Source organism: Diospyros lotus, chromosome 8, assembly GCF_014633365.1.
Source record: "Diospyros lotus cultivar Yz01 chromosome 8, ASM1463336v1, whole genome shotgun sequence".
NCBI classification, from domain to species: domain Eukaryota; kingdom Viridiplantae; phylum Streptophyta; class Magnoliopsida; order Ericales; family Ebenaceae; genus Diospyros; species Diospyros lotus.
Window position 1 is genome coordinate 17,095,172 of NC_068345.1, and position 14,588 is coordinate 17,109,759.

The 14,588-nt window shown below is 38.0% G+C and overlaps 1 protein-coding gene across 2 annotated transcripts in view; it reads left to right on the forward strand.

The window, feature by feature from the left end:
- The first annotated feature begins 1,884 nt into the window (after positions 1–1,884).
- LOC127808208 (uncharacterized) overlaps positions 1,885–14,588 on the forward strand; it is a 77,704-nt gene continuing 65,000 nt past the window's right edge. Inside the window, exons 1-3 of one of the 2 annotated variants that reach the window (XM_052346633.1) lie at positions 1,885–2,569; positions 3,243–3,404; positions 4,919–4,993. In XM_052346633.1, coding sequence (XP_052202593.1) covers positions 3,330–3,404; positions 4,919–4,993 — 150 coding nt within the window. In that variant the 5' untranslated portion in view covers positions 1,885–2,569; positions 3,243–3,329. Of the gene's footprint in view, positions 2,570–2,826; positions 3,000–3,242; positions 3,405–4,918; positions 4,994–14,588 lie in introns of those variants that run through there. The other variant, XM_052346634.1, reaches the window with a different exon arrangement.

Here is a 14,588-nt window from a genome sequence, read left to right on the forward strand (position 1 = left end):
ATCAATGGTGTCAAAAACTTAATAGACAAATTCGCAAGTACACGAAATCGTTCAAGTAATAAAGTAATAAATGAGATATCGTTCCCACAAAAATTGTATATTAATTATCAAAATTGGTTAACCCTATTATTATTTAAACTATTCAGAAAAGTTATAATCAAAATAAAGCTGAATCGAATAGAACTAATTAATTTAATTTCAACAAATCAGAGAATAAGAAGAAAAATCAAGATTAATTTATCACTAGGGTATTTTAAATTCACTTAAATCAATCCTATTTAATTTATTTGACTCATAATCCAATTTTAATTATCCATGCCATGGTTGAACAAGCTTAAAGTAATTGATCAATTCTCTTTCGAGTCATACCAATTATATTGATCAATATTTATTCTCTATTTTTCAATGACAACAATAAATATCAATGGTTATTCAATTCAATTCCACACAAGTAAGTCTTTGCTCCCACTCCAACTATTTTCTTATGAAATTTCTTATCATGAAACATTCATTTCGGTCTCATTCCATGACAATAAATCAATTAAATATTGACCATATATTTAATGGTTTTAAGAATGTTATGCCATAGATTTTTCAAAATGTCTACCTGGAGATGTTTTAAATAAATAATGTAAGTGGGTGTATTTTTTTCAAAGAATAAATCATGAATATTTAGCAATAGAATAATTAATAATGTTAATAATGTGAATAATCATGGTTTCGAGGGCAAAATGGTCCAAGAAAAGAGGGGCAAGGCTGCCCCTTATAAATAAATAGCATAATAAAATGAATAAGGTGGAGGGAGAACAAAACAAGGAACAATAAAGGAAAATAGAAATGAAGCAACAACGTTTCTTTTTGGAAGTAGCAAGTTTTTTTTTGGATAGCTGTAAATTCTTCCCGGACTGCACCTTCTTCTGGGATTCTCGTTCATTCCGAAGAGACTTTCTTCTCAGAAGCTACTTTCTTCCCAGATAACTTTTTCTCAGAATAATGGTAGCGTTCTCCCCGGATATGGCTGATTTTTTTTTTCCCGAAATAAGGTTGATTTCTTCTCGGAATAGTGTTGATTTTCTTTTGGGAACATTGCTGAATTCTTTCCAGAATGTTGTTAGATTTCTTCCCTTAGTGTATTTATTCCCGGAAGCTAGATTGTGTCCCCGAAATGCTGAAACTTCTCTCTAGAACACTGAAGTTTTTTCACGAGTGACTCTTCTCCTCCTTCCTGAGAGAGCTCCTTTTTCTTTCCAAATAAACGTTCTCTCTGGACTCACATTCTTTCTGGAGTGTATTTCTTCTCGGGCAGCAACCTTCCATAATATACATATGCAATTCTACCATCAATTGTACCTTTAATATATTCTAACCATATTTTATTTTCTTATTCCTTATCTTTATCTTAAACCTCTTCCAATTTGATCTCCAATTGGTGCCTCTAATTTTATAATTCTTTTAATTTCTGTATTGATCACAGTATTCATTCAATTTAATATTATAATATATTTTTTTAAAATCTCAATTATTTGAATTAATTTTCTTTGTTGGATTCCTACAAAAAAAGAGATTTAAATAAGAAAAATAACATAAAATTAATTATATATATTATTAAAATTGTGTTTATATTTATTGCACATCAGCAAGTTAAAAATAAACTCAATTTATAAACTAATGATCAATAATAATACATTTCCCAGCAAGAGATAAATGTGATCTGGAGGAGCCAAAGGCCAAAGCCCAATGTGGCGGTGGGTGCCCCCAACCCCAAATGAAGCTAATGGCAACGGTCGGGTGCTGGTGAGTGCCCAAATAGAATATAAAAGGCCGTGTAGAGTTTATTCGTCCGCCCAGTTGCCGCTTCATTCCATCCATTCTTCCTTCCTCTCTCTCTCTCTCTCTTCAAACGGTTGAGAAAATCCTCGAGGATCTCCTCTGCTCTCGATGTAAGAAGAAGAAGACTCCACTCGCTCTGCCAACTCTGCCAGTTCTCTCTCTCTCTCTCTCTCTCTCAAAACGGTTGAGAAAATCCTCGAGGATCTCCTCTGCTCTCGATGTAAGAAGATGAAGACTCCAATCGCTCTGCCAACTCTGCCAGTTCTCTCTCTCTCTCTCTCTCAAAACGGTTGAGAAAATCCTCGAGGATCTCCTCTGCTCTCGATGTAAGAAGATGAAGACTCCAATCGCTCTGCCAACTCTGCCAGTTCTCTCTCTCTCTCTCAAAATGGTTGAGAAAATCCTCGAGGATCTCCTCTTCTCTCGATCCTAATTTGTTCAAATTGACATGTAAGAAGAAGAAGACTCCACTCGCTCTGCCAGTTCTCTTCGAGTAACGGGAAGAAGAAGAAGAAGAAGAAGAAGAAGAAGAAGAAGACTAGTCAGAAGACCCTAGGCATTGCTTTGGGGTTCCGATTCTCGCCGATTTCGGCAGGTCCTCTGTGTGTGTGTGTGTGTGTCGTTGCTGTGAATCCTGAATCCCCAATTCGACTCGTCCTATTCGATGCTTCTTCATGCTTACGGTGGAGAGAGAATCTTGAATCCCAATATATATGGTCCGCCGCCCCTTATAATACAGGTCGGCCGCTATCTTCTTCAGTGTTATACAAAGTTTCCCCAATTTTGTTGTGTTAATTTGTTGCTTTGATGCAAAAGATTACTAACACATGTAGGAATCGGCATATTGTCAGCTCTGTTGTGTTAATTATGACTTTGATGGAATATAAACTTATTAATACAGATTATTGAAAATGTATGAATGTGAATTGATATCAATAAGCTTTTTGTTAACTTCAGTAATTCTGCTAATAAAAGAGTATACAGGTTCTCGCCGATTTCAGCAGGTCCTCTCTCTCTCTCTCTCTGTGTGTGTGTGTGTGTGTCGTTGCTGTGAATCCTGAATCCTGAATCCCCAATTCGTCTCGTCCTATTCGATGCTTCTTCATGCTTACGGCGGAGAGAGAATCTTGAATCCCAATATATATGGTCCGCCGCCCCTTGTAATACAGGTCAGCCGCTATCTTCTTCAGTGTTATACAAAGTTTCCCCAATTCTATTGTGTTAATTTGTGGCTTTGATGCAAAAGATTACTTACACATGTAGGAATCGGCATATTGTGAGCTCTGTTGTGTTAATTATGGCTTTGATGGAATAAACTTATTAATAAAGATTATTGAAAATGTATGAATGTGAATTGATATCAATAAGCTTTTTGTTAACTTCAGTAATTCTGCTAATAAAAGAGTATACAGGTTCTCGCCGATTTCGGGTGGTCCTCTCTCTCTCTCTGTGTGTCGTTGCTGTGAATCCTGAATCCCCAATTCGTCTCGTCCTATTCGATGCTTCTTCATGCTTACGGCGGAGAGAGAATCTTGAATCCCAATATATATGGTCCGCCGCCCCTTATAATACAGGTCAGCCGCTATCTTCTTCAGTGTTATACAAAGTTTCCCCAATTCTGTTGTGTTAATTTGTTGCTTTGATGCAAAAGATTACTAACACATGTAGGAATCGGCATATTGTGAGCTCTGTTGTGTTAATTATGGCTTTGATGGAATAAACTTATTAATACAGATGATTGAAAATGTATGAATGTGAATTGATATCAATAAGCTTTTTGTTAACTTCAGTAATTCTGCTAATAAAATAGTATACAGGTTCTAGGGAAAGGCATGGTGGTGACTGTGTAACAGTGACACGGCATGCCTTTTGTTTTCTTTCCTTTTTTAAGTATTCAATTTTTGTTCCCTTACATCGTGTTGTATATAAATATATATTCATTATGAAGACGTGACTCATTGATGCACAAAATATGAAATAGAACCAAGTGACTCATTGATGTATAAAGATTGATACCTTGAAATGACAAAAATCAAAAAACGACTTATAATTGTAGAAATGCCACTATAAAATCTTATTCTATGGATTTTCTATTCAAAATGCATACTGAATTTTTTTACAGATAACCACTCTTAGAAAAAATGAAAAAATACCAACCTCCCCAGAATATTTACCAATCTACGAACTTCCATGCGAAGCTAGAAAAGGGGCAGGGTGGTTGGTTTGTCAACATTGAATTGCCTGTGGCATCGGCATTCAAGGGCTGCTTGTCTCATAAGTGACTTTTAAACTATACAATGCCATTTTGCCCTCTTCCTCCTTATTTTGAACTTTTCTCCTAAACCACCTGGTTACTTGCAATAATCCCTTCCCTCGTTCAAATTCATGCCTATATCTATCTCCGTTTAAATTAGTTTGGGGATTCCCTAGTTCTGCCCCAATGACGACAAGACAGGTCACCAATGGGTTTTGTTTGGTACTTAATGCATTATTTCTGGTTCATCTGTAATTTGGTATGTTGTATATAGTGTAGGTGTCAAAGTTGCTCCAATTGCTTTTAACATTTTCTATGACTGCATTACAATTTTGTCAGTTTTGCATATTTGTAGTTTTTTTTTTAAGATCTAAGCAGTTAGTTAATTATTTTTATTTGGATTTTTAGTTGTTTTAGTTATTAGTTATACTCAAGACCATTTAAAAATTCATAACCATGTGGATGGTCATGTTATATGCAAGTGCACCTTGTAATATCTCCGAGGCACTTATGCCTGTCAGCTGCTGCAAACTTGTTTAAATTGCACGCTTAACCTTTATGGGGACCTCATCCTACTAATCTGTATAAAATCCCTTATAAATCTGCTTTACTTTGGGATGTTACTGTTACTTCCGTTGCCTTATCTCACGTCCTATTAATGGTCATCCACGGGTCATATTATTGGAACACTAGTGAACTGGATTTTGCCAAGATATATAGGTGTCTAGTCTGTCTCAGCATGTTGTCGCTTGATCTATGGTGCACAGAAATTATTCACTTGCAGAAATAGTATATGCTCTAACTTGTAAATTATATCTTTGAAAAATTGAACAGGAGAAATACTGGGAAGAACACCCTGGCCAAGCAGTGCCTCTAATGAAGCCAAAGTTCTATCCTGGTCCTTGCAAGGTAATGAGAGGGGAGACTCTTCCTCCCACCCAATGAAATACAGTCATCCATGTTATTTTCTTCATATAATCTTACTGATTGAAGCAAGCAAATATCTGCTTGTCAATAGCTAGCCAAATCCTAGTGCTGCTATTACTGCATATTTCACAACAGGGATTTGTGTTTCTATGCATTGAGGAGGCGCTCTAGTATTTGTGCAATTCTGATTGCATTCTTTATGCTGATGTAATAATAATAATAATCTAAGAGGTGCTTTTATTCTTGCTCTATTGCCTTCCTCCTTTCCTTCATCTGTTGGTAAAGATGACGAAAGAGGTGAAAAAGAAAAATGAATGAAAGTTGTTTTTTTCTTTTATTTTCCTTCTTTTCTTGTAAACTAATAAATTCAAATTAATACCCCAAGCTAGAGGATAACACTTAAAAAGGAAAATACCAAAAATTCAAAGAAAAGGATAGAGAAAGCCCCTTACAATTCAAGCAGTTGCTTGAGCACAACAGCTGCGAATTGCGTTACAAATGTAAACAGAAATACAAATTTACCCCTAGTACAACATAAGATCCTGACAAGTAGATGAATGCTTCTATCATTTTATGCGATCCACAATTCCTTTAAGGCTGTCAGAACAAAAGTTTTGTCAAATTGCTATAAGACTATCCTACACGTGTAACCTTCGCCAGTTACACTATATTCCTCTTCCTCTAGATGTTGAGATTATGACAAATTCCCCCTTGCTTGAGACATTTATTGTCCTCAAGAAATGATAAGGAGCCTAGTTGCTTGAGGGAACTGCCTAAGTAAATTAGGCAAGTATTCCCAAGTGTTGTTATCCTGGTGCAGATTGGAGAACTTCACTAGCACTTGTATGAGGGGAGCTCCATGCTTGTACAAGACCCTCCGGTTTAGTATGGAACTGGGCTCTGCTATAACATATGCATCATTAGATAGTTGGGGTAGGCTAGAGGCCACCTGTTGTGTTCCCATAGATCTCGAGTAAAGAGACGTGGAAAACCAAGTGAATTCTTGATTCCTCGAGTTGCTACAATTTGTATGCTACCTTTCTAGCCTTGGTTATAATTGGGTAGGGTCCATAATACCCGGGGCTTAACATAGTCACCCACCCTCGAGCAATTGCCTTGAGATGAGCAGGCTAGAGCTTCAGATACACCCTTTTCCCCACCTCTAACTCCCTTTCACTCCTCCTACGATCCGCATACTGCTTCAAGCAGTTTTGAGCCAAGGCTTACTCCTCCTTCCTTTGTTGTAACACCTTTGCCTCTTCTCCAGGTATGCTTCCACAGTGGCCATTATTGTTTCCTCTCCTATAGCTGGGAATAGTGGAGGTTTGTAACCGAATAGTGCCTCAAAAGGTGATCTCTTAATTGATGTATAATGGATTTATATTGTCTTATACTTCATATTAAAGTTGTGCCAATAACTTTACTATGTTTTGCTAGTGATTAATCTTGCTCTTTTTTATGTGCCTGTTATATGAATAAATTGCTCTAGGATTTCATGCGATATCTTAAGTATCCGAATGCATTAGTGTCATGGATAAATGTCATATATCCTCATGACACTTAGAGTAATCTTAAGGTTGGGTAATATCTTAAGTGCTCAAAATATGTGGAAGCATCGCTAAATTCAAATAGCGATGTGGTTTAGTTGTTGCATAAATATCTAACATCTATGCTCTCCAATATATATGTATATATGCCTGGGCAAGTGATTCTACGTTCTAAATTCACAAAGCCTAAGTTATTTATTTGATGTTTAATATCATATTCTAAAAGGTCTCAATGTTTTGAAATTTAATGGAAGAACATTTGAGACTTTATTAGTTGAATGCTCGTTGGTTTGATTATTGTATTTATAGGGTTGTTGATGTCGAGCAGCATTTGGTTAAGCTGCTGAAAATTCATTCTCTCGGGTTTATAGTCGAGTAATGGTTAATCAATGGATTAAGAATGAAGTCGAATATAAGAGGTGCTATCTTAAAGCATGTGAAAATGTTGTTTGTATTCCAAGCAAAATTTTCTAGTGTTGCTCGTGTTTAGGTTGAATGCATTTGTGTAATAGAACTCTAAAGTTTATACTCTTGAAGAATTACTTAAAGTATGCATAAGTAGTATGTGTGTATTATGCTTATAGCATAAAAATCATATATGCTTTGATGTACTTATACGTCTTCTTGTTTTCCAAAAGCTGTAGTGGTTTATTAAAATTCCTAGGGTGGAGCAAAGGTAGTGGATGTTAGGTTGTGTTTCCAAATAAAGCCCAAGGCGATGACGATTTTTTGGATGGGTCTAATCTTCATAGGCCTCGGCTCGTGATTGAAGTATAACCCATATCACCACTTATTGGCAGCCCTAGATAGAAATCTGGCCATAAGCCCATTAATCATTTCTTTTGAGGAGAAATGGGCCTAAGCCCATTTGCTCAAGAAATGAGAAGCCCAACCCACTTTGATGTTTTGCCCTAGCTGTCCACATATATATACCTATGTCTTTGGGGAGACTGTCGTTCTCTCCCTCCTACCCTCTTGTCGGCGCCGATGTCCCCTCCTCGTTTCTCGAGTTTCCTTGTCGCTTTGTGCGGCGTTTCCTTGTTGGTTTGTGTGGAGCCTTCTTGCCATTTATGTGCCACACCTCTCGGTTTCCCTCTCTCTATGTAATCGGTACGGCCGATCCTTCGTAGGTAAGCTTCATAGTCTTGATTCGTTCTCGGCTTCTTGCTTCTCGCTTTATCTTCGTGATTCTGGTTCCTGTGCGTGGACTCTACTTTGTGTAGAGCTTTCGCTTCCTCCTGGGTGAGTGAACAGATTTGGGGTTGGGCTTTGTTGGGGTTTGGTGGTTCTATTCTCGGTGTTACCTAAGTGGTGATTGGATTGTCCAGATCTGAGCCTTAAACGCCTCTATCGTGACTGCGAGGGAGTTTCTCTATACTTTTCTGTACTTTCGAATTTTTTTAGTTTTTGATTAATACTTGCAGCAACCATCTTTTTTGTAGATTTTCCGCTCATAGTGGATTTTGGTGGTGATCCGAACCACTATACACACATCCTTTCGTGTTGCATTTCTAATTTACTTTTGCTTCGGCAACTTTACATTTTACTTTCAACAAGTATCATTCTTCTTAGCAAATTTGTTTTCAGTTTTAATTCTGAAATCAACAGCTTTCTAAAATGTAAAGACAGTAAATCTTCTTGCATAAAATTTATTTTACACTTTCTACATGTCGTTTCCGTGGTTTGGTAAAGGAAAAACTGTTTTATTCAAAGTATTTATAAAATCACGAAAGGTTTTTGAAAACCCAATTCACCCTCCTCTTGGGTGTCTTCTTTTCTCAAAAGTGGTATTAGAGCAGGTACTCTTAGTTACTTTTCTAGCTTAACAGCTAAGAGTGATCCATGGCTCGCAAGGGGAGATTTTGTTGTCACCTCGTCTTATGCAAATGCTTTCTGAAATACCATGAAAAACAGTTTGATTTTAAAATCATCTAGGGATTTGAATGTGCATTCTGCTTTAAATAAATCTGCTAGCTCTAATCTTTTGCGTGAGGTTTTTGATAGTGAACACAGGGGCATCAAAGAAGATTACTTTCAGGAATCTCGAGTTCCATCCACCAGTCAAGAGGAGCATATAGAAGAAGAAGAGGTAACCATTTCTTGTTCTTCTTATGATATAACTGATGCTATTGGTAGGATTAATGTATATGAAAACTTTTTTCATATGAATATTTAGAATAAAGAAGTTATGGGTTCCCAAGGATGAGCTCAAGGAAGCTTCAAAAATGGTGTTGGTAGTTAAGAATAAGTCTTTGATACAAAAATAGGTTAGAAAATTAGAGGACTCAAATGATTGGGTACTTTATCTTTGATAGGTTTTGTTTGCTGTCTATGGGACTTAAAACAATTCAGGTTTGGGAGAAAACGATGCATCTACCCAGGTAATATATTCCAATCTCATATCTCTTTAAATTTAAATGTCTTTGTTGATATGGTTTTCAACCTTGACTGTTTGTGTTGATTACGTGTGTGATTAAATATTGATTATTTATGTTTGCTGATTATTAAAGGCTTGAAGATGAAATCATCTTTCGCTCATCAGTATGAAATTTTTTGGATATGACCTTATGGTGTTAATTGAGGTGCCTCTGTACCTATGGAAATAGATGCTAAGTTATATTCTAGTGTCTTAAATGAACTTGCTCATCGAGTGCTATGCCGTATCGTTTTGATGATGAATTTTGCTATGAGTGTATGATTGATAAAATCGTTGAATTATGTTGTTCTTCTACTATTGATGTTTTGGAATGCAATGAAGTTATGCTCATTGTTTTGGATGATCATTGCATTGTGATGAAAATGATTGTTTGTTGACTAACGTATTTCTATGCCTAAGTGCCTTCATATTTGATTGAATGTTCATGATTTGCATTTAGATAATTAAGTGGAAAATCTTGATGTTTTGATGAGGTGGTAGTCAAATGGTTGGTTTGCCTACGATTGTATTAGGTTAAAGGCAATATTATTCGCTGCTTTAAAAATCTTTGTGAGTGACTATGTTTGGTGTGCTCATGAGTGGCACAATTCTCTGCATTCAGTTTATGTGATTGAAGTTGTAAATGCATTAAGTGATAGGTCGATGGCTCTCTCTATGTAATCGGTACGACTGATCCTTCGTAGGTAAGCTTCATAGTCTTGATTCGTTCTCGGCTTCTTGCTTCTCGCTTTATCTTCGTGATTCTGGTTCTTGTGCGTGGACTCTACTTCGTGTTGAGCTTTCGCTTCCTCTTGGGCGGGTGAACAGATTTGGGGTTGGGCTTTGTTAGGGTTTGGTGATTCTATTCTCGGTGTTACCTAAGTGGTGATTGGATTGTTCAGATCTGAGCCTTGAACGCCTCTATCGTGACTGTGAGGGAGTTTGTCTATACTTTTGTGTTTTTTCGAATTTTTTGGTTTTTGATTAAAACCTGCAGCAACCATCTTTTTTGTAGATCTTCCGCTCACAGTGGATTATGGTGGTTGATCCGAACCACTATACACACATACTTTTGTGTTGCATTTCTAATTTACTTTTTCTTCGACAACTTTACATTTTACTTTCGATAGGAATCATTCTTCTTAGCAAATTTGTTTTTAGTTTTAATTATGAAATAAACAGTTTTTTAAAATTTAAATACTGTAAATCTTCTTGTATAAAATTTATTTTACAATTTCTACATGTTGTTTCTGTGGTTTGATAAAGGCAAAATTGTTTTATTTAAAATATTTATAAAATCACGAAAGGTTTTTGAAAACCCAATTCACCATCCTCTTGGGTGTCTTATCTTTTCTCAAAAGTGGTATCAGAGAAGGTACTCTTATTTACTTTTCTAGCTTAACAGCTAAGAGTGATCCATGCTTTCTGAAATACCATGAAAAACAGTTTCATTTCAAAATCATCTATGGATTTGAATGTTCATTCTGCTTTAAATAAATCAGCTAGCTCTAATCTTTTGCGTGAGGTTTTTGATAGTGAACACTGGGGCATCAAAGAAGATTACTTTCAGGAATCTCGAGTTCCATCCACCAGTCAAGAGGAGCATATAGAAGAAGAAGAGGTAACCATTTCTTGTTCTTATGATATAACTGATTCTATTGGTAGGATTAATTTATATGAAAACTTTTTTCATATGAATATTTAGAATAAAGAAGGTATGGGTTCCCAAGGATGAGCTCAAGGCAGCTCCAAAAATGGTGTTGGTAGTTAAGAATAAGTCTTTGATACAAAAATAGGTTAGAAAATTAGAGGACTCAAATGATTGGGTACTTTATTTTTGATAGGTTTTGTATGCCGTCCATTGGACTTAAAATAATTCAGGTTTGGGAGAAAACGATGTATCTACCCAGGTAATATATTCCGATCTCATATCTCTTTAAAATTAAATGTCTTTGTTGATATGGTTTTCAACCTTAACTGTTTGCGTTGATTACGTGTGTGATTAAATATTTTGATTATTTATGTTTGCTGATTATTAAAGGCTTGAAGATGAAATCATCTTTCGCTCATTAGTATGAAATTTTTTGGATATGACCTTATGGTGTTAATTGAGGTACCTCTGTACGTATGGAAATAGATGCTAAGTTATATTCTAGTGTCTTAAATGAACTTGCTCAATTCAGACTCGGTCGTCCTTTAAACCGTGCTCGGGACCAAGACCAACATAGTCAATCCGCCCCGCATGGACCTCGAGCACAGCCTCATCATTGCTCTAGGCGCTTCAAGCCTGCCTTGGCCTTATCGAGCCACGCGTTGTATCAGACATGCACGCAGGACCTTGAGCCAGACTCGGTCTTCCTTTAAATTGTGCTCGAGACCCAGACTGACATGGTCAGTCCACCCCACGCAAATCTCGGGCACAGCCCCGCCATTGCTCTAGGCACCTTGAGCCTACCTTGGCCTTATCGAGCCATGCCTTGTATTAGATAAGCACACAAGACCTCAAGCCAGACTCGATCCTTCTTTAGACCGTGCTCGGGACTTAGACCGATATGGTCAGTCCGCCCCGTGTGGACGTCGGGCACAACCTCGTCATTGCTCTAAGCGTCTCGAGCCTGCCTCGGCCTTATCGAGCCACGTGTTGTATTAGACTGACACATAGGATCTTGAGCCAGACTCGATCTTCCTTTAAACCGTGCTCGGGACCCAAACCGACATGGTCAATCCAACCCGCGCTGACCTCGGGCACAGCCTCGTCATTGCTCTAGGCGCCTCAAGTCGCCTCGGCCCTATCGAGCCACGCCTTGTATCAGATAGGCGCATAGGACCTCGTGCTAGCCCAAAGTCGTTCCTTATAGCAAATGGGCACACTGGACCTCAAGTTTACCTCGGTCGAATCCCAAATTTGTGCCTTGTAGTAAACAGGCACGCCAAACCTCGAGTCTACACCAGTTCGATTCCGAAGTACCTTATATTAGACATGGCCATAAAGGTTAGGAGACGCTATCGCCAAAAAGAGCATGCAAGACACGACAGAAAACAAAGTACTCCGAAGAACTTACATTTCATTACGAAACTTACATCTTATTACAAGCTTTATATCTGTACAAATTTTATGTTACGCTCGTCTATCACTCTACAACCGCTACAAGGCACAAAAGCCTAAAAGCACACCCGGAGTAAAAGCAAGGCCAAGCAGCAGTCGCTGTAGGATGCACTCCCCTATAATCGTTGGTAACAGCTTCCCCCACAGGCCGCTTGGCAAAGGCTGAAACTCTTTTGTACCGCCTGACATCCTGTCCCCAAAGGGGTCGGATTCTACCAGCCCGGTAGCCGCTCCTAAAGAAAGTCCAGAAAGAGCTAGCACCCATGCGATGTCGAGGTCTCCCATTTTCAACCTTGGAGCAATCAAACGACCCCCCTACGCCCATCCTAGTGATGTTGGCATCAAAGATCAAGGTACTCAGACACTGAAGCACGGTGCTTCCGCTGGAGGTAAACTCCAAGAAAGCCATATCACCCGTTTTAGACACGACATGTCTCACTCATTCTAGTACTACTCTCACCCAAACATGCTTAACCTCAGACCTCTTGATCCCTATTGCGCCAATTTCAGCCCTATTCGCGACATCGTTAGCGGAAATGCCCCTCTCAGATAAAAAACCCCCACTGCAAGCCATCGACCCTATTTCCCTAGTCCCCCAGAACTAGGGCACAAATGAACATTGACAACATGAAAAGGAACCAAGGGCTTTCCCTCCCTTTTTATAGGCGCAATCGCCCAAAGGTCAAAAGACCCTCACCATCTCCTAAAAATTAAATACGGCGAGGCTCCGAAAAATCATTCCAGCAGTACAGCCATACCCCCACCTCGAAAATCGAAAGGCCACTCCCACCATGAACAATCAACTTCTTCCACGTGCTAAATAGAACAACTAGACAACGAAACGTTTCGCAAAAGTAGCGCGCCTAAGCGCCGCTGAAGCATCGCCTCATTTATAACCTCAAATCCCGTGCTGCGCATGTGAGCCCCTCGAACCTCTACAATACCCTCGAGTCTGCACTCTAAACACTTTCCCTGAACCCTAAAACTGGACAACAACCCTAGCACTTAACTCAGGAACCACCGCGCCAACATTTAACAGCCCCAACCATAATTCTGAAAGGCGAGAGGCGCAGCGAGGTGCAAAGGGTCCTGGAGCCTGAGGCACGAGGTGCACGAGACAAGGCGTACGAGACGAGGCGTACCTTTTTAGAAAAAAAAACCTCAAAATATTGTAAAATCATAAACAACTATCAAATTATCAATAATAACACATTGATATCATTCATGATTCATTATCTTCAAATTCTAAACTAACAACATCAAAATTGATTCATTCATCATGCAAATTCTAAACTAGAAATATCATCAAAGTTCAAACTTAAAGTCTCAAACTCAAACAAGTACCAAATATAATGCAAAGTTCTAAACAAATGCATAAACACTACAAGTCCACAATCAATATAAAGAAGTTTTAATCAATCATCATCAAGGAGATCATCAACATCAAGGTCAATATCTTCATCATCCCTTTCAATCACCCTTTCATCTTCTTCTTCATCTCCCAATTCTTCTTCCTCTTCCAAGTCTTCATCATCTTCGGTCTCTACCTCACTTTCCTCCTCTTCTTCAATCTCCTGAGTTACTCGCCGCTTTGAAGTCGAAGCCGAAGTTGAACTCAATTGTGATCGAGTTTGTTTAATTCTAAATCGATAACTAGGCTCTCCAATTCCTACAGCCGCAACGACATTACTCCATGTCAACCCATCCCCAACGTCATCTGGAAAACAGTTTCATCATTTTTATCATTCTCCTCATCAAGTTTTCCAGTCAATCATTCATTGCTTTCATCAATGTGGGTCAATATGATAGGGTCAATGGTATCACGCACTTGATATCGACGCTTCAATGCTCTATTGTATTTCACAAACACCAAGTCGTTTAAACAAAGTTGATCGAGCCTGTTTCTTCGTTTAGTATGAAGCTACAACAATTTATGCAAAAACATACTAAGAATAAGCTACATGAAACAAACCAACTTATAATAAAAATTATAAGTGTTATATGTACAATACACTTACATTATCAAATACACTCCAATTACGTTCACACCCAGATAAACTACAAGTCCAGCTAAGAATTTTAATTGCAAAATTTTGCAATGTGGGTGTTGACATTCCATATGAAACCAACCATTCAGCTGTCCAATAAAATTCATGGGTTAATTATTATCTATTATCTAGAATGATTATATATATAATGTAATATATATGTGTACCTGGTGATTTCTCAGCTCTCTTTCTAATAGCTATATAGTTTCCAAGGAACCCATCTGTCTTACTATACATTGAAAGCTCCGCATCAATTTGGTCTTGAACCTTTACATTTGGATTTAACTTTCTAATGCATTCTTATAAGCCAGTCATGATCTCTGGATTTATACGTTCAGCCTTGTAGAAATATTCTGGGTTCAAGTATCAACCGACAACGTGCAGGGGGCGGTGAAGCTGAACATCCCATCGATTATCAATGATCTGAAAAATGGGTGCATACTTCTTTTCATCCTGTTTA